Source organism: Falco rusticolus, chromosome 7, assembly GCF_015220075.1.
Source record: "Falco rusticolus isolate bFalRus1 chromosome 7, bFalRus1.pri, whole genome shotgun sequence".
Taxonomy (NCBI): Eukaryota; Metazoa; Chordata; class Aves; order Falconiformes; family Falconidae; genus Falco; species Falco rusticolus.
The window spans coordinates 9,495,794-9,513,888 of NC_051193.1; the positions used below are offsets into that span (position 1 = coordinate 9,495,794).

Consider the following 18,095-nt stretch of genomic DNA (forward strand, 5'->3'; position numbering starts at 1 on the left):
GAAGGTATACAATGCTGCTCACTGGAGAATGATGTTCTTTAAGATGTGGTGTTTGGTACCTCTTTTATTCAACCTGTTAGGAGTGGATTGTTAAGACTGGGGCAGGGAGGGATGCTGCACCTACCATGTTGCATAGGTATTTTCAATACTATGAACACACACGCTAGAAATAGTGAGAGATACATAATCAGCACTTCATTTTAAGTGCCAGAGCTGAATCATTTCCATGTGGAAAAACATCATATAGACTTAAATTTTGGTTTGTAGAAGAAACCTGTGGTAATTAGTCTTAATCATGTGTTTTTATTCCCTTCCTATTACTCACTCTCTTTCAGGAAACAGGAGTATTACGGTATCAAGTAAAGATGTTAATAATCTGTAACTTGTAACCTGCTCATCCTCCTTCTCTTTAAGAATCCTTTTCCTGTAGACCCACTTTCCCACCTTCTTATCTTTCTGCCTCTCTACCACTTCCGAACTTTTCCTGTCTAGAAAACTGACCTTCACAGCTGTAACTTCACAAGTATTTTGGTTCAAAATTTCTTTAAGTGCAAATCTCTTAAACACATGCTTAGATTCTTGCCATCAGGTGATGGTAGGACATCAGCACTGGGATTTTACGTATGTCCCCTCCCTTTCCAGCCTCCATGGGCATGACCATCCGATTCCCTTGTGCACAACCACAGAGTTCTCTTGCACAGCCATACTGCTTTGGCAAGGCACCGGCTGCTCTGCTCTCTGCCAACTCTTGAACCATTAAATTTAGATATGATCTAAATAAGCTTTGAGCAACAGGAAGAAAAAAAAAATGCAGAAAAAAGACTCTCCATCCTACCCACTCTCACATGATAGTCATCCCTCAAACGTGCAGGGTGAAAGACAGCTCCTGTCTCTTTGCTCTGGAACTTCTTTCAATCAGGGATGGTCTACTTTACTCATCTGTAGCAAATACACTGAAGTGTTTTCCTCAGAAGGACCTTTAAGCGATTTATAATTCAGAGATAGTAAAAAGGGAAGAAAATCTTGGAGATTAACTGTTATATTGCTTAATAAACACTCAACTCAAAAACTTTCTTTCTGCATGCTGGACTACCACAAAACAATTTTGCAACCTTTAATGGCATGCCAAACATTTCAAGCATGAAGAAAATGTCACACCGCAGAATAAAAAGCAGGCAAAACCTTTTTGTGCTTGAGTGGATTATGAGAAAACTGCAAATGGGGTGTTTACTACCAAGAGGGAAAAGGAGAGAGCTGAAAAGTGGGACAGGCAGGTGGAGAACTTGGCTTTTTGTTTGCAGAGCCCAGCAGAACTCACTGAACAGCCTTTCCCTTTTCTCCCTCTTTTTTTTTCTTTATTTTTTTTTTTAAGCAATATATTATTACCATCCAGAGAATAGATTTGCAACAGGCGATGTCAGCAGAGCTGCTTATGTGCCATAGGGACATGGGCACAGCAGGCATTGCTAACCTGCAGCAAAGTGTCACCTCATTGCAATGGAAGATGGAAGGGACAAGACCCATCAGCTCACTGCATCACTCAAATCAAAGGCATCTCCCTGCATCACCCTCTTGGCCATCACCACCTCCCTCCCTTCCTACCATCCAGTTGCCATTTTAAAACAAACAAACAAACAAACAAAACAAAAACACAAGACAAAAAAACCCAAATGTTCACCACATAGGCACAGTCTTTATAGGGTGGCATCACCCACCATAGACATGGGCATCCTCAGGGCTTGGAGCAGGCTGGTGAACACCTCTGCACCGAGTGAAGAAAGGCTGTTCCTGAAGGTCTAATTTCCATGCCCATCAGGCACACTGTGGCCCAAACTACCTTGAAACCCACAGCCCTGCAGCCACATAGCTACAAAATACCAATAACAGCAAACGATAAAGGGCTTTACGCTGGTGGAGAGGGAGGCATGGTAACACTCCAGATCTTATATCACTTAGCCTCATGCAATAAAAGAAGAAATCCACTTACCACAAACGCTATCACACTCTTTACCGTGGACTCCCAGAGAAAGCAGCTCCAAAGGAATTGTATTGTATTCCATATTGCCATGGTGATTTTTTTCACACGATCAACATTTCTTGATAAGATCTGATAAATATTGAGTGGGAGGAGGGGAGGAGAAGAAGAGTTTAATCAAACACTCTAATATCCTACTATTGCTTCAGAAACAGGGATAATTTAAGCTACAAACGCATGCCAGGGCACATATTACAAATAAAGCCTCTATTTCAAAGACGCACTCCAGCTCCTGTCTGCTTTCTGATTACACCCAAACCTTCCAGATTTCCCTCATCCCTTAGAAAAAAAGAAAGAAAAAAAAAAAAAAGCAAGCACGTCTTGATTCCAAAACTAAATAAGATAGTAATGCAAGCCTATCTTCATTCCCCTGCAATTCTCAAAATATAGCAATGTCTCAGGAAAAGGGCCAGAGAGATTCTAATCAAAACACTGAACCTCTTCTCTACATGTTTTTGTCCACAGAAATAAATATGAATTTTAGCCTTATTATAAGGCACCTTTATTTAAAAGAAAAGGATCACTGCCATCGTTCTAAAATCCTTTGGACTTTTAAAATAACTAACATAGACCTGGTTTCCTCCTTCCCAAAGAAGGGAATACAGCTCTCATTGAGCTTTAGGTGCTGCGAACTGTGCAACATCCACAGCTATCATTTTCCCCACTCTGAAGCATGAATGAGAACTACTGATGCAAACTAGATCAGAAAGCAATTTCGTGTTAACACAAACAAACCTTTTAATATATACAGAAATACGCAGAATTTACATGTGTTCAGCATTTTATGTGTAAATAGGTTTTGTCCTTGCAACCATGCTACAGCAATTCAAATCTTTGCAAAACAGATGCGAGAGCTTAGCTCAGACACAGTTTTCACCTTTTTAGAAAATTTGCGGTTCTCCTCAGCAAAGCGCTTTTCTCGGGGCTTGAATGTTCTAATACTTGCTTTTACCTAAAAATAAAATAAAATAAATAAAATAACGTTTTTAAATGTGATGTAGTTTTACATGCATTATTTCAGCTTTGTATCACTAGCGTTGATGAGGAATTTCAGGATCTTTCACTCTTTTCATCCTCTACATGACTTAGGAGGAGCTGCTAGGAGAAATGTGGATGAGTTAAACTGGGCAAGGCTGGACTCACTTCAGCTAGAGCAGAGCTGTGGTGCAGCCCACGATGGCCTTAATAAATAGGATTTAACTCAGTAAAAGGCTGTAGGGCATAAACAATTGAGACTGACTCAGCCACCTAAAAACTTAAGTGCACCGTGTCCATGCCTCATTAATTTTCCTGTCAACACCCTGGGAAGAGAACCTCATGGGTCAGCTTTTTGGGGAGGAAGTAGGTGTTAAAAGTAATGTATAGATCTAAACATAAAGCCCTTTTTTGGCTGTTGCAAACGAAGCCGTGGTGCACAGTAATCGGCACCTCCTTCCCAAGGCAGTCGTGGTCCCCTGTCAGTCCAAAAATGCCCCTGCACCGTCCCATCCACGTGGAAGGGCCATCACAGAGCCCTGATGTTTCAATACTTCTTCACTCATGGTGTGAAACACCCCTCCACCACCACACGCCACCAGGTCACGACTTCTCCCGCTCGGCTCCGGGATTTTAAAGCATCACCCCCCAGCCTCATCCTTGCAGATTCCCACATTTCTGACACAAGCGATAAGCAAAGAGAAAATATTTCAACTTACAGGGTTAAATAGGACATCTAGCTCCAAGTAAATTACTCCTTTTGAAGCACGATCCAAGTCTTTGTTCTTCAGTGTGTAACAACTTCTTTTACCATTCCTAATCTATAGGGTCGGGGGGCCGGGAGGGGGAGAAGAAAAAGCATCAATATTTTCCTGGCTGTAATTCACAATATAATTTAAAGACACTACAAACATAAATAAATAAATAAATAAATAAGTCCCAAACACAAAAAAGCCCTCCCCAAACCCTGCTAATACACTCAGAACCTGAAATACAAAACGACCGTTGGATTAGAGACCTATAAAATTGCAGATTAAATCTCTTATGGTCCAACTTTAATTTACAGACCTTGTACTTTATAGTAGAGCAGCGCACGCAATAACCAGTCTGAAAATTCTGCCCTAGAAGCCAGTGAGCTGATGGGAAGTAATCAGCCTCTGTTATTACAGGTTTAAAATGGGATTTTTCTTCCAAAGTTCAGGAAAAGAGCCACAAACAACAACTTACCTACCTATTGCACACTCCGGTACACGAATGCACTTCTTAATGCTTAGTTTATTGCAAGGTTGTCAAATTATTACCCAGGAAACAAACACAACCCAAAGAAATTAATCAGCTTAAGTGGAGCGAATGCTAATGTAACAAATGTTCAAAATTAACTAATTCCTGTAAAAGACTTCTCCCCCCACCCCACCCCTGAATTTCAATAGCATTTCTATGCTCTAATCCACCGGTTGGCCCTATCTCATTAAACGTCTATTAAAAAAAAAAAAAACCAACCACCACCAAAAAAAACCCTCCCTCACCATTTTGTAAACTATTTGGCTCAAATCAAAAGCATTCTCTCTTCAAAAAGCGATGGCAGAAATGTATTTATTATACACAGTAGGATATGTATTGATTAAACATTTGGCTTTTTAGGAAGCAGACCAGTTAATTCTAAACAGCAGTAACATAAAAACCTGCAGCTTACCAAAAAGCTACATTCAGGGACTGTAATGATCAAAGATTAAAGATAACGGAGGAAATTTGGGGGCATGAAATTGCAACCATATTTAAAACGGCTATTGCTGCTCTGGCATTTAGAAAAGGCACTCATATAAACCATGGCAGAAATAAGCAAGGGGGGGACAAAAAAAAAAAAAAAAAAAAGGTATAATGGGAACCAAGTGATTTCATGAGACAAGGGAAAGGTCACTTTCCTTCCCGATGTCGCTCCACCCTTTCTGTACCGAATAGCTCGTCAAAGGGCAGATGGGTTTTCTGGCAAATGGTTGAAAGGGAAGAGGGCTTTCACAAGGACCAACCCTGCATCCTCAGTGGTGTCTAACCAGGAACTCCAGCTTTCACCTATGTTCTCATCCAAAGCTCTGCTTAACAGGAAGCTGGCAGTTATGCAGGCATACGTGGAACTGAGTTAATAAATAACATCAATAATAGGAACCGCACTAAACTGACCACAAAGCACCTCTGCCCTTACTGCAAGAGAGTGCACACAGGGTTGCAGCTGGCAGCAAAGGATGCTGCAGCTCCCACGAAAGCGGCAGGCACAGACCTGTTTTTCAGACCAGTAGGCTCAGATCACCTGCAGCCCCGAAACAGGAGAGCTGCTGAATTGGCTACCCACTCTCGTAGGGCCAAATGGACTGGCACCAGAAGGTCCTCAGGCCAACTGCCACCACATACAGTCTATTGTCAGCCCACAATAAAGGATTCTGCTATTTCATGAGTTTGTTCCCCTCTCCCCGCCTCCTCAAGCAAGGGCAAAAAAATAATTTTATAAGCTACTGAATGAAAACAAAACAAAAAAATATTTGGAAATTAAAAAATTTGTTCAATTTCACAAATTAAGTGAAAAATGGATTTACTGATGCTAGATGCAGGGCCAGAAGGACTTGGTTTGAGGTTGTTAGCCCTTTGGTCCAAGGGGATGCTATCAGTAGCAGGTTTAGCTTTGATTCATGGACTCTCCTGCAACGGGATAGAATGTTTCATAACCAACAAGGAAAAAAAAAATGTCACACACTGCTAAATTGACAGAAAAAGGAAAAGAAATGCTGTCACTACTGAGAAGGTCCCAGTCTGATACAGTGTTATTCGGCACTCAAAAAATGCTCCTAGCTTTGGGGAAAAGACTTTGCATTTTAAGAGCTGGAGCGGAATCAAACGTTTTGGGTGTGTCTGCAGGTGTGTTCGCACAGTAAGTTTCAAATCAGCAACAAATAACTTCCATCTCTGACTGTCTTTGGAAATAGGGGTTGTTTGTTGCTTGGAAAACTTTTTAAAACTGTGTCTTTATTGTTGTTGCTGCTATTCTGAAATGGAGCAGGGCAGAAAGAAATGCAGTACAAACACAGTCGCACAGTTGGCTTCATTTGGCATCTTTAATTCTAAGTGTTTGACTTGTCTGGTAAAAGATGTGCAATTATAACTCAGCCTAAGACTAAACATTCATACAGATCTCCTAGCTTTTGACCTTCAGAGATAAAAAAAAAGCACGAGACAGAAGAACAACCGGCTATGAAATGGCATGACTCCATTGCATTTTCATTTGGATAAAAGGAAAAAAAAACCTGAAAAAAATGTCAAACAAAAGTCTCTCTTACAGTTTTGGCAATGTGCTAAGCCAGTGCGGTTCAACAAAAGGTACAGGGTAATTCTAACACCCATGACTGCATGGAGATTAGATCGCTTGCATGTCTCAACCGTGCCCAGAAGAAAACATGCAAAATAGCTTTTAATGCTCTACATTTTCACTGCATGCTGTTCTTGGGCCAGAGTTCAGATTCTGTTCAACATCTCCCTCATCTCAAGAGACAGCCAGTCATATTAATTTCATTTTGGATCTCTTTCTTTCTCCTCCCTGGGTACTTTTTCCCCAGTCTCTGCTGTTCGCGAAGACTGCTTAAATACCCTCTCCAGCTGTGGAAAAGGTGAGCGGCTAGGGCTGGGGTCCTAGCAGGAGCCCCAAAGTCAGAACAATCAGATTTCTTCTATCACCCAAACACCTTTTTTTCTACATACCTGATGATCTCACATGGATTTCACTCTGTATATTCCTGATAGCTGTGCCTAAAATAGGTTACCTTCGCTACGTTTACAACAAGATGAATGTTTACATCTACTTATGAGAAAAGGATATTCAAATTAAATGTGAAAATATCTGCAGGTGAGGTCCTTAAAGAGACATAACCAATATTATTCCTTTATTGATGATGTGTTCTATCCTGAATACTAATGCCTGCATTTTCTGAAAGCTTCTTAACAGCAAACAACATACTGGCGTTCAATCACCAACCAAGACCACCCGTAACCATGTGAATAACATGAGGACAGTAGTGCCTGCCCCACTGACATGCTTCATTTTGCGAGGCATCCATCAGGTGAAAAAGAAAAAAAAAGTCAGGATTTGCATCCCATGGGAATTTCTGATATTTGGGGCATTTCCCTGTTCTGAATCAACACGGAAAGACAAAATATCAATATTGTCACAGAAACAAATTGTATATTCGGTATCACAGCCCCTTCTCCATATAGGACCACGCAAAGGAAATTATCAGTTGGAAAAAAAGCCAAAATCCTTTGTGCATTGGGTATTCTGACCTACAGACGCACTTCAGACAAAGCACTGCCAGGAGCTGCCTCTAACTGAAGGAAATGTTCGGGTACACGAGACCACTGTACAGTCAAGGCCCAAAGTGCACCAGGTTCCTTTCAAATGAATGAATGTATTTGCTAAACTCTTCCCACAGATGTCCCCAGTAAAACAAATGTGACTAAACACAGTATTGATGTAGCCAGCCAATGCTAAATCTATTAAACAACAACCTTCTGACCGCTTGGGAATTTTAATGAAATAGCAAAAGCCGAGATTGATATGACACCAAACACGGAGAAGACAGGACCCTTACGCAGCAAAGCATGTTTTTTCATTGCTCGTCTCAAAGAAATATGGTTTAGTGCCTTTTTTTTTTTACATTGATTTTAAGAAAACTTCACGCTGTATCCAGCTTTGATGCAGATTCAATGTCATTTATTGATGACCTGACAGAAGAACGCTAGGTTAAACCTCTGTACATCAACACCCGTGACGTGTAGAAAGGGTAATGGCTACTCTCCAAGGGTAATTCATCTAAAGCATTTGGGACCTCTGATATTCCTGCTTGAGCTCATTGCTGATGCACAGTGTCATACCATTTGCCCTGAATAACATAAAGCTGTCTTGTACCCTTATCAAAGGACATATTTCCCCAGGAAAAGAGGAAAGCAAGCCACATATTTGATCCACCTGGAGATGAATAAAGAGTTCTTCTTTCTTCCCAAGTCTTGCAATATACGTCGATTTGATTTTGTACAAAATGCCCATTCATTCATCCCAAAACTCTTTGCCCAAAACATTTCACTAGTAACAGCCTTCTGGGAGACCCAAAGTAGAACAGAGATTTGGGCTCTTGGCAGAGGATTGATACCCAAAGACCAAACAGATGTTGAGCTGATGGACTGAAAGAAAGCAAGCAGCCCCATATGAGGGCTTCCAGGCAGTCTGAGGGGCAGATGAAAACCCTGGCAGCACAAGGATCCTAGGTGGTACTCGAGGAAAACATTCCTGTTGATACCATTTCAGTGAGTAGTGCACAGCTGGGGAAGAATGTAATTTCAGAAACAAGGTACCATTTTTTTCTGGAAGAGATGTGGCAGTTTTTCCCCCATTCCAAAATTTCTAGTTCATGACAGGGATAAAAGGCAGAACAGACGATACACTTCACAGCTGCATTTTCACTTTTCTCAAACTCTAAAGCTTTCTCCTGGAAAAGGCTGTGCACTTATTGTCAAGTGCTAAGTAACTGCAATCGTTGGGTGTCTGCTCTCTGAATCCAGGCCGTGGTTTAGATAATTAAGCTTGCGAAAGGCATACTATTTGTTTTCAGTGTATCATTGGCTACCGACCTTGCTCGGCACTTGAAAATATTTCATAGACCTCTTCCTGGCTGCTGAAAAAAGGGTGCAGCTGAAGACTACTCAGCTGATAATCCAGCAGATAAAAACCATTCCATTCTGTGATACAACTCTTCACTCAAAGGTCTTTCTACATGAGGATATTTGATATACTCTGCTTTCAGATTCATTGAAGCACACTACACGCTCCCATGTCTCTAATAACTTGCGGCCTTCTAGGAGACAGGAGTCTCTTGAAGCAAAACAAAAAAGACAGACCCTCACGAAGAGAAACATGGTGCTTTTACTAAGATCTAGGGCACAAAGGAACACAGAGATGGAAAGGACTACTTTGATAATTAGTTCAAGTCCCCCAAAACCTACAAAACTTCTAGACCTATCAAACTTCCTTCCTGAATCAACGAAGTTTTTGCCCTACTTCTCCGGTCCCCAGAATCTTCTTCAATTTCTAGCACAAAAGCCTGCTCTGCCCAGTGGTGTAAATGGTCTTCTCTTTCACTCCCCAGGCTCTAGAAAGCAGTCCAAAAGATTAGGCAAGCCAGACCTCGAGGTCACCTCTGGCGAGAGAGCAATCCATGTTCCTGAATATCCTGGTAGCGCTAATCAGTGTCTTTTCCAGTTTAAATCCTGTTTCTGTGAATGTGGCTGACCACAGCTGTATTTGAGATGAGGTCTCTCATACACGCTTTAGAAGAGGACAGGAGTTTGACCAAAAGAAAGGCGGGAGAAAAAAAAGTACAGTAAGTTGATTGACATGGAAAAGCTAAAGGTAAAATGCAAGTAAATAACATCTCTTCCTAACATGTCCCCCAAATTCAGTGTACTGCTACCAAAATCACCGTCTCTACAGGGCATTATTAATGGAGCTGTATGAGAAACAAAGCCAAACGGGTATTTGCCCAATACTGCTTTATCACATCTATCAGAAGAACATGAGGTCTGCAGCTTTATTCATCATCTGACACCTTAAAACACTTCATGCTGCCCAATTTTTTGTTTCTTATTTGGTGCCAGCAATAAGCCTAGATCACAGTCAAGGATGCATGGAAAGCAGAATTAATTTCACTATCTCTGAATTTTTGTGCAGTAAGGCCATTTGTGTGTTAACAGGACGATGAAGGTGTACGCATGTTTGCAAAATGCCAGTGTAAGACTCCTGGACACATTTAAACCAAAATTCATTGTCAGATTTCAGATTTCATATGAACATTTCATATCCTTCCAACATATACTTTATTCAAGGCAATTTTTTATTAAGAGTCTAGTCATCCATGAACAATTCCTAAACTAAACTTACTTCATGTGCTGACAGCTTAAAAGTCAAACTTGTGCATTTTTAACAGGAAAATAAAAATGGCAAATGCACTTGTATTTTCAAAAGATAATTTAATGCAAGCAAATATTAGGCCTGACTACCTAGAGAAATTAAACCTATATGATCTGTGAGGCTTCCTATTGTTATCTTTCAGTATATTTATCTAAATGGTTGAAAGGATACATTCAAATTTATAGTCAAAATGAAAACATACATCAACATTCCCATTTCAAGAAAAAGAGCTTAGAAAATTGCAGTGTTCTGTCTGAGCAGACTAAGTTAATAGGTGCAAAATGTTTTTTAATCAGAAGCAGAGACGAATATATTTACACTAGATTTGACTGAAATAGGAGGCAGAGAAGTTTGGACGGGAAGGAAGAAGATCAGTTGGCAAGGGAAAGCATAAACAATTTTTATTTTATTTTTTTTTGTCTCAAACCTTGGACAAAAAACCTACACTGAATAGTTTGGACATTACCACACACATGCACTCCCCTCCTCTGCCTTGTTACATGCTTCCTAAGGGATACTTGACAAACGTCTATAAAATCAACAGAAAATCCAAATCTAACATCTTCTCACTGTGAGCCCACACAGCCTGCTGCCGATCATGCAGACCATTTGGCAGGCGCTGGATCTGCAGGAGAGCAGCTGCTCCAGCCACTCTCTTCCAGTAACATCAGAGATACGAGGACTTGGGGAAAAATTAACAAAGTGATCAAAAATGGAATAAAAGATGTTAAGAGGTTTTTCCTTCCCTGTAAACATCAAATCATCCTCCATGCCCAACTGACTCTAATACTGTTCTAAACCCAGAGAAATTGACAACTCCAGCCACTACAATAGACAAACAACCTAAAACATCCCCAGCCTCAAAAAAAACTTGCAGTCCGGGCCACAGAGGGAGGAGGATTGCAAAGCACACAACAGTGTGTGGGGCACCAAGAGCTCAGTATTTACTTCTCAGCTTCTATAGCTTCGGCTCTTTATATTCACAAATTGCACGTTACGCTGTACATAGGGAATATATAACTTGGAAAGAGTGCACAGTGGATGAAACCCAACACACTTTCACGAAGAGATTCAGAAGCCACACTGCTTTTAATTCGCATGCACAAGAAATACACTTATTTAGACAAAATAATAACAAAAATGGAGCACATCGGCCTATTTCTTTACCACTATAAAGCATTCCTTAGGTTGGGATCACATCCTCTACACCAGCTCAAGAGTTTTCTGGGCAGTTCATTATTTATTTGGAAACATCAAATATTTGCAGTTCCCCTCTCTGATCCTGACTGGTCCCTTACCTAAAGTACGCCAACTCTGTGGGGCTTACATGACCCACTTTGATGAGGTTTTTTCCCTCTAGAAACCTCCCACTTCTCCAGTCTCCACCAGGACAGAGCCCCACTAACCCGCTGCTGCAATACTGCCTTTCCTGCAGCAGCCCACCTCTTAAAGACAGGCTCTTGCCTTAACTGTGAAAGATGCGTGCCAGCCTTTCTGCAGAGGTGAATATGCTTTCACAGGCATGTTTCAAAACAATACTGCAATTTTGTACTCTATAATTTCAATCAGGATGTGCCGTCTGCCTATTCGAGAGTGCTATTACCCACAGCATCACACTGTGCATTACCAAAAGCATCTCACTACTGCACGTATCACTTGAATCATGTTATTTATTGCAAGCATGAGTGTTTGTACAGGGCCCAATGCAGTACTTGCTGCATAAATACCTGTCACACCCTCTCCTCTGCGTAGAGAATGTACTGCAAAGCATCAGTGTCTCAGAACTCAAGGAAGCCTCCATGCTTCCAGTTAAACGTGTTTACATGACTCGACTGACAGGAGCACAAGAGTCCCATGATGTTTCAAGCTTCATCTACTCACTGATTTAATAAAAGTCACAGCCTAGAAAATTCTTCCCAAAGGGTACTGCAAAAGTTACCAGAATGTTCTGTGATACTGCACATATACATGGAGCTGTTTACATCCACTTGATGTGGTTCGCTCACTCTATTACCACCAGCCTTGTTCCAGAACTAAATCAGTCTTACCAAACACAAAACTGCTTTCCCCCCATTTCTCTATTAATGTCTTTTAATGACCCTTTTATGTCCCACTCTCTTTAGCTTGGCCTTTTTTCACCATTTCTGAAAAAGCTTCAACTCTCCTTAATCTCCAGAACAACCGCTTTCCCCTGAGCTCGCTTTGTTTCCAGTTTTGATTTTATACTCCCATGGTAGGGCTCACTCTTTACACATTTGTTTACCGAACAAAAGCCACCAGTCTTTAAAAGCACTCTGGAGTAGAAAACACCCCTTTTAGGTAATTTTATTCAGCTATGCCAGCAACAACAGCTATCTCTAGTCAATCCTACTGTGATGTGCAATTACTTTCTTGGAGTAAAAAGAAGCAAGACAGAATAAAGGCATGCTTAAAACGTTACCTTCAGAAGATGATGTGGAAACACACAGAACAACTCAATTATGTTTTCAGACCTATGTGGCATATAGTACTGATGAAGTACAGACACTTCTGCAATTTTCCTTCCAATCAACCAAATTTGTACTTAAATGGGTTGGCAATGCTCGTTACACTAAGGAGAGCTATAAACACTGCCAACTAAGGCATATATAGATCACAAAACCTGTTTATCTCTAAATCTGTGTTGCTTTGTGCTATGGGGAAAAGAAATGCAATTCATTCCCAGCAAAACCATCAATATTTGAATGATATACATGGCAAAGGTAACTTACAGACAGCAAAGGGATGGCAACTTTTCCAAGAAAATCAGGGGGTTTATCTCCATCTTCATCAAACACTGTCACTTCCAGAACATCATGAATATCTCTAATAGGGCTGGAACAAAAAAGTGCAGACACATAAAAAAAAATAATAATATTCGATACACATGCACACAGTCTCCTCCACAAAGATCTGAGAACACTGTTTTACTAATTAAGTTTGTATTACCTTGGAGTATAAAACTAGCATTTAATTAAATTCCCCCCAAAATGAATCAAATGATGGGTATTCCCCAAGCTTTCCCCTCATGTTTCAGTCCCAGAACTAGGTGAAGAAAAGAACTACCAGACGGTGACATTTTCTGTGCATTGATGATGCTAACCATGTAAAACTCAGCTCTCCAACAGGACAAGCTGGTGACTGGGACAGGTCAAGGGCTGAATTCAAAGCCAGGCTTCGGGACATTAAAGAAATAATCCAGGAAACAAAAACTTACATAACTTCATTTGACTTGACCAGTTATTGAACAATTCTCTCCCTTTTAAGGTGCTAACAAATCAAATTACTTAAAAAAACCCCAATCACAGAAGAAAAAAAACAACAAACCATCCCTATCAACCCTCATTAAAGGCCAAATGTACAATATTTTTGTTCTATTCAGTGCCAATGCTCTTCTGATGTGGCAGCAGGCATGCGATCCTAAGTATTTATCATATCATTAATAAATGGGAGTCTCATTTGAGAAAAGTCTTATCTGTGTGACTGCAAAAGCATGGGTAAGTGGAGACAACTTACAGGTTGCATTCATTATCTCCTATTTTTCTTATTCCACACGCAAGAATTAAAGAAAGAGGTATGCGGTACAGTGTGTGTGTGTTATTTAACCAAGTGTAGCCATTCTGCCTAAAAGAAGGTTGTTTCAGAGCAGTCCTGCTCCCAGAACCTCCACCTGCAATACAGTGGACTTGCTCCTCATGGAGCAGAGTCTGAACCTAGAAGCCACCTCCCTGGCTGTCTCTCCAACTAGCTGTCATAGCATGTTCTCTGATGTGATCTAGTGGCAGCCAAACCACCACTAAACGCACTGTTTTCAAGACATTATGGCTTTAAAATACATGGAAACCTGCCACTTCTGCAACCAGACTTCCATATTCCTCTCCAAGCCATTATAATTTTCCATGTGATATAGCTACCAGTGCTATAAACCAGTAAAACCCCACAGTGACACACACAGAGAAGTGTCTTGCAGAAAATCTGACTATGATGGGAAGGGGTTTCACCACTCTTAGTACCAAGTGGTGGTTTTGAACACTGCAGCTGAAATGGATTCATCCACTCAAAACAATCCACTCTGCTCCAAAATTAATCTAAATCTTCAATAGCTTTTAAGGTGCCTAATATTTTTTTTTAAATGGCCAAAAATCTAGAGGAGAAGTGGGAGCCTGACTAGCTCTGCAGGTTTGGTGCTTAGATTACTCATGCAACACAAGTAAGAAAGTTAGAGATAGTTTGTAGCTGGTATTTCTGAGACCCATGGGAACTATAGACACAAAGCTTCATTTTAAATAAAATAACTTCAGATTCTTATTAGATTTATTTTTTTGGCTGAACATCCGACAAGACTCATCTGCTGGCACAATCTCAGAATAAACAGTGATGAGTGGGAGCTTCCTGAGAACAGACAAAGAGAAGGACTCCAAGAGACATGCATTCAGCTGCACCCACGAATCAAACAGAAATCCAGCAAGGTAATTCTGTCAAAGAGATCAGATACTTTTTACTGTGTTTTCCTCCAACCCAGTGTTTATGAATCTTGCTTTTGCAAGAAGTCTGTCATTCTTAAACTGCTCTCCCACTGGACAGGTGCTAGTGTCATAAAAGCTCCAACTGCCAGCCCTCATGGTTGCCTTCCTTACCACCGGCTGCTACAGTCCTAGAAACATGTATCTCACTAGGTTATCCACAAAAATCTTTGTCAGCCTCAAGCAAGACTGAAAAATTACGCTGCCTAAAGTTAGCAATACCTAAATTATCACTTTAGTTATTAATAAAGTCACCAAAAAAGAGAATACTTTGATTTCCATAAAAATTTAAGCTTTTAATTTGGGGTAAGCTATGTTTGACTAGTTTAAATTCAGAAGATATACCAGGAACAACATGAGCTCTCATTTTCTGCTTACTTACACATTAAACAAGGATTCTGCTATGGTTCAATGAAACATATTTTATTTTAAATTATGGAAAATGTAGGCGTGAGTATTTGGTCTCTACTTTCTGTTACATTATCTCTTGGATCCAGCTATGACTCCATTATGTCTAGTCATGATTCTTCCTATAAATATCACAGTAATTTTTCTTTTAATGACTTCTATTAATAAACTCCATGCAAGAACTAGTAAAAGGCAAGAGGCTTTAATTGAGTTATATTTGATATTTCTCCAACATCCTCTCTGACTATGAAAAACTGACATATCTTAAACTTGACCTTTGCATTTTCCCAAAGTCGATAGCTTATATAGTGAAGCTGCTAACTATTTGGTGTTGCAGCATGTTTTCAAAAGCAATCCACTTACAATGTGAAAACTTTGTTCCACTCTGGATTGAGGTTCTTGTAAACAGTGTGCGTTTGAAGCATGTCATTTCCCAGCTCTAATACACAGAAAGGATCACTTTTACCTAGGGAAAAACCAGATAGATTAAAAAAAAAAAAGAAAAAGAAAAAGAAAAAGGAAGAAACAAACAAAAAAATGAAGTGGACCAGTTACTGTATTTAGTATGCACACTGTTTCTTTGCAGGAGGGATGAAGAAGTGATAGGTCAAGTAAAATTAGACCCATTAAGACAACTGCAAATTGCCTCATTCTGTTGGAGTGACTTGCTAAACAAAAAACATCTCCTATGCATCCTCAGTTCTGCAAACTCTTAACACTTACCTTACAACTCACTCAGGTGGCTTCACTCTAATGCCGGAAGCCTGAGACTTACAGTGAATTATCTCTAAGTCTTTATAGCAAGAAAAATCTGCTTATTTTGACAATTACTCAGACAACATTACAAAAGCAGTACTATCATTCTGACCCAGGTAAGCATCAGTGCTGCAGTTACAGTGCTCTATGATATCTTCTGCTTAGAGTCTGTGGTCCTCTCCTGCTGATTACAGGACTAAGTACCCACACCATGAGAAGAGAAGGCACTGTCTTTATCAGCTGCATTTCTTCAATTAGTTCCACATGAGCAAGTCCTGGAAGCCACGAAGACCCTACGCAGTGCCACAGTTTAAAACAAAACCCAGCATCAACTGAAGAATCCATGCATGAATAAGGTATCGTACTTAAAGCAAGCAAACAAACAAACAAACAAAAAACCAAAACCAAAAAAAGAAAAAAAAAAAACCACTACCAAGCACCAACGAAAAAACCCAACCTCCTCTCAAAAGAACGATGTCAATGTGGAACCTGTTATAGCAAAGATGTTTGCTAATGTTTTGGGGGTGGTTTTTTTGGATAATTCACATTACATTAATTTGTAGCTTTCACAAGCTGAGCAGTTTCCATCGTGAACAGAGTGCCCTTTATCGGCATGTCTGGCTCAGTATGTTTTAATCTCATCTTCAGTGTTCACGTATAACTCAGCCACAGACACTCCAGCCTAACTTTTATGGAGGCAATTAAATATGTCAGCAATGCAGGGATTTAGACAGCAGACAGACACGATATTTAAGCAAAAGCTGTCTTTTTCTTAATTTTTGGCATTATTAATGCAGAGCTCTTAAGGTTCTTACTCTGAGAAGTTCATAAACTAAACAGGAATCTTTTCAGTATGTAAGCAGCGGGTATTAACTAGTCAATATTGGTAAAGTTTAAAGACCATGTGTACTACTGGAATCTCTCTGTCTTCTTTTCAGCTTACGTGCCCATTCCCTGATAAGTGTGGAAAATGCATGCAGCCCTTCAGAGAAACTATTTGAAATGCAAACGGGTATATGCCAAAAACAATCCCACTGTATAATTTGGTATTTTGAATGCTATTTTTTGGTCAGTGAGCAAATGCAGTGTTTGAGAAGAACTCTCAATGCATACACAGAAAACATCCAACAAAGCAGAAAAAGTCATTTTCACGTCAACAAAACTATTATCTACGAATATAAAAGTATGGAAGGCTCAAACTGGGCTAGCTGTGGCTGAAGATCTACATATTTGATATAGCTGTGTGTAAACTAGCCTAAAATTTATGTCAAATGGTGAAATATGAATTTTCAAAACACTGTTCAAAACCAAAGCAGATTCTATGTTGTTTTCTGAGAGCTATTATTACAGTAGGCTAAAAACTTGCAATTAAAATCTAGAATGCCAACATATAATCAACTGACAACAGAAATCCCAATCACACCAAAATCCAATCTTTACTATGGAAGAAGGTATAAGGTGGCATCATACCTGACAGCACATGACTGGTCTGCAGAAGTTCACCCAGACAGGACTCATGACTGCTACTGGATGGGGACAGGACAGCGAGGGAACACTACCTGCTCGTACTGCTCCTCTATTAACCCTTGGAAATCTTTGTACCTCTTATTGTCTCTGCGATTTTTGCTTTATCAGATTTTTTGCTGGACTTTGAATTTACTTTTATCAATAACAATAAATCTGAGCAGTCTCCCTGGCAATGCAGGAAATATGGCACTGCTCTAGGAGGGCTCTATTATGGAAGACCATAATTGCTGCACTAATCATTTATGAATGGCTCAGAACAGATAATTAATCTTTATGTCTCTCATTTCACGATCAGAAATTATGCTATTTTTACCTAAAATGGCTGCATCCTTTTGCAATTTGGTGGGTCTATTACAGCATAATACTAGGATATTTTCAGCACTGCCATTGAAAAACAATTTGTCATTTGCTTCATGAATCAGGCTCAAAGCCTGGGTTATTTTGAATATAATGACAGACTGAGTAACCTTTTACTTAAGCAGAATTTCATTCTGTGCTATGCACAAGGAATGTGTGTCACATACTCTGTATGAAAAGTCTTTGAATTGCAGAATCAAGAACCTGCGTGTCTCTTCCAATGTTCATTATCCACCCACATGCTCCTGTTTAAGTATTGAGGGAAAGGGGGCCAAATCCATCACGGATGCAACTGCATTAGCATCACTGAAGTTTTCCAAAGGGTAAGTAACCTTCTGGGCTCAGCTCTTTCCCTGTACGCTGTCTATATTAAAACCTCACATAGTTCTAGACAGCCCTAGCCTTGCCGTTAGCCAAGGGTTCTGCTTTGCTGTGGTACACTTCCTATTAAATTTGTTAGGAAGGTGCCATTACATTCCTAATTCCATACAGA

At 40.1% G+C, this 18,095-nt stretch overlaps 1 protein-coding gene across 3 annotated transcripts in view; it reads right to left on the reverse strand.

Moving 5' to 3' along the window:
• MCTP2 (multiple C2 and transmembrane domain containing 2) overlaps positions 1–18,095 on the reverse strand; it is a 109,704-nt gene that overhangs the window by 45,277 nt on the left and 46,332 nt on the right. For all 3 annotated transcript variants that reach the window (XM_037395846.1, XM_037395845.1, XM_037395847.1), the window contains 5 exons: positions 15,326–15,428; positions 12,764–12,866; positions 3,730–3,831; positions 2,913–2,987; positions 1,988–2,107 (listed from right to left, as the gene is read on the reverse strand). In XM_037395846.1, the coding sequence (XP_037251743.1) occupies positions 1,988–2,107; positions 2,913–2,987; positions 3,730–3,831; positions 12,764–12,866; positions 15,326–15,428 (503 nt within the window). The remainder of the gene's footprint in view (positions 1–1,987; positions 2,108–2,912; positions 2,988–3,729; positions 3,832–12,763; positions 12,867–15,325; positions 15,429–18,095) is intronic.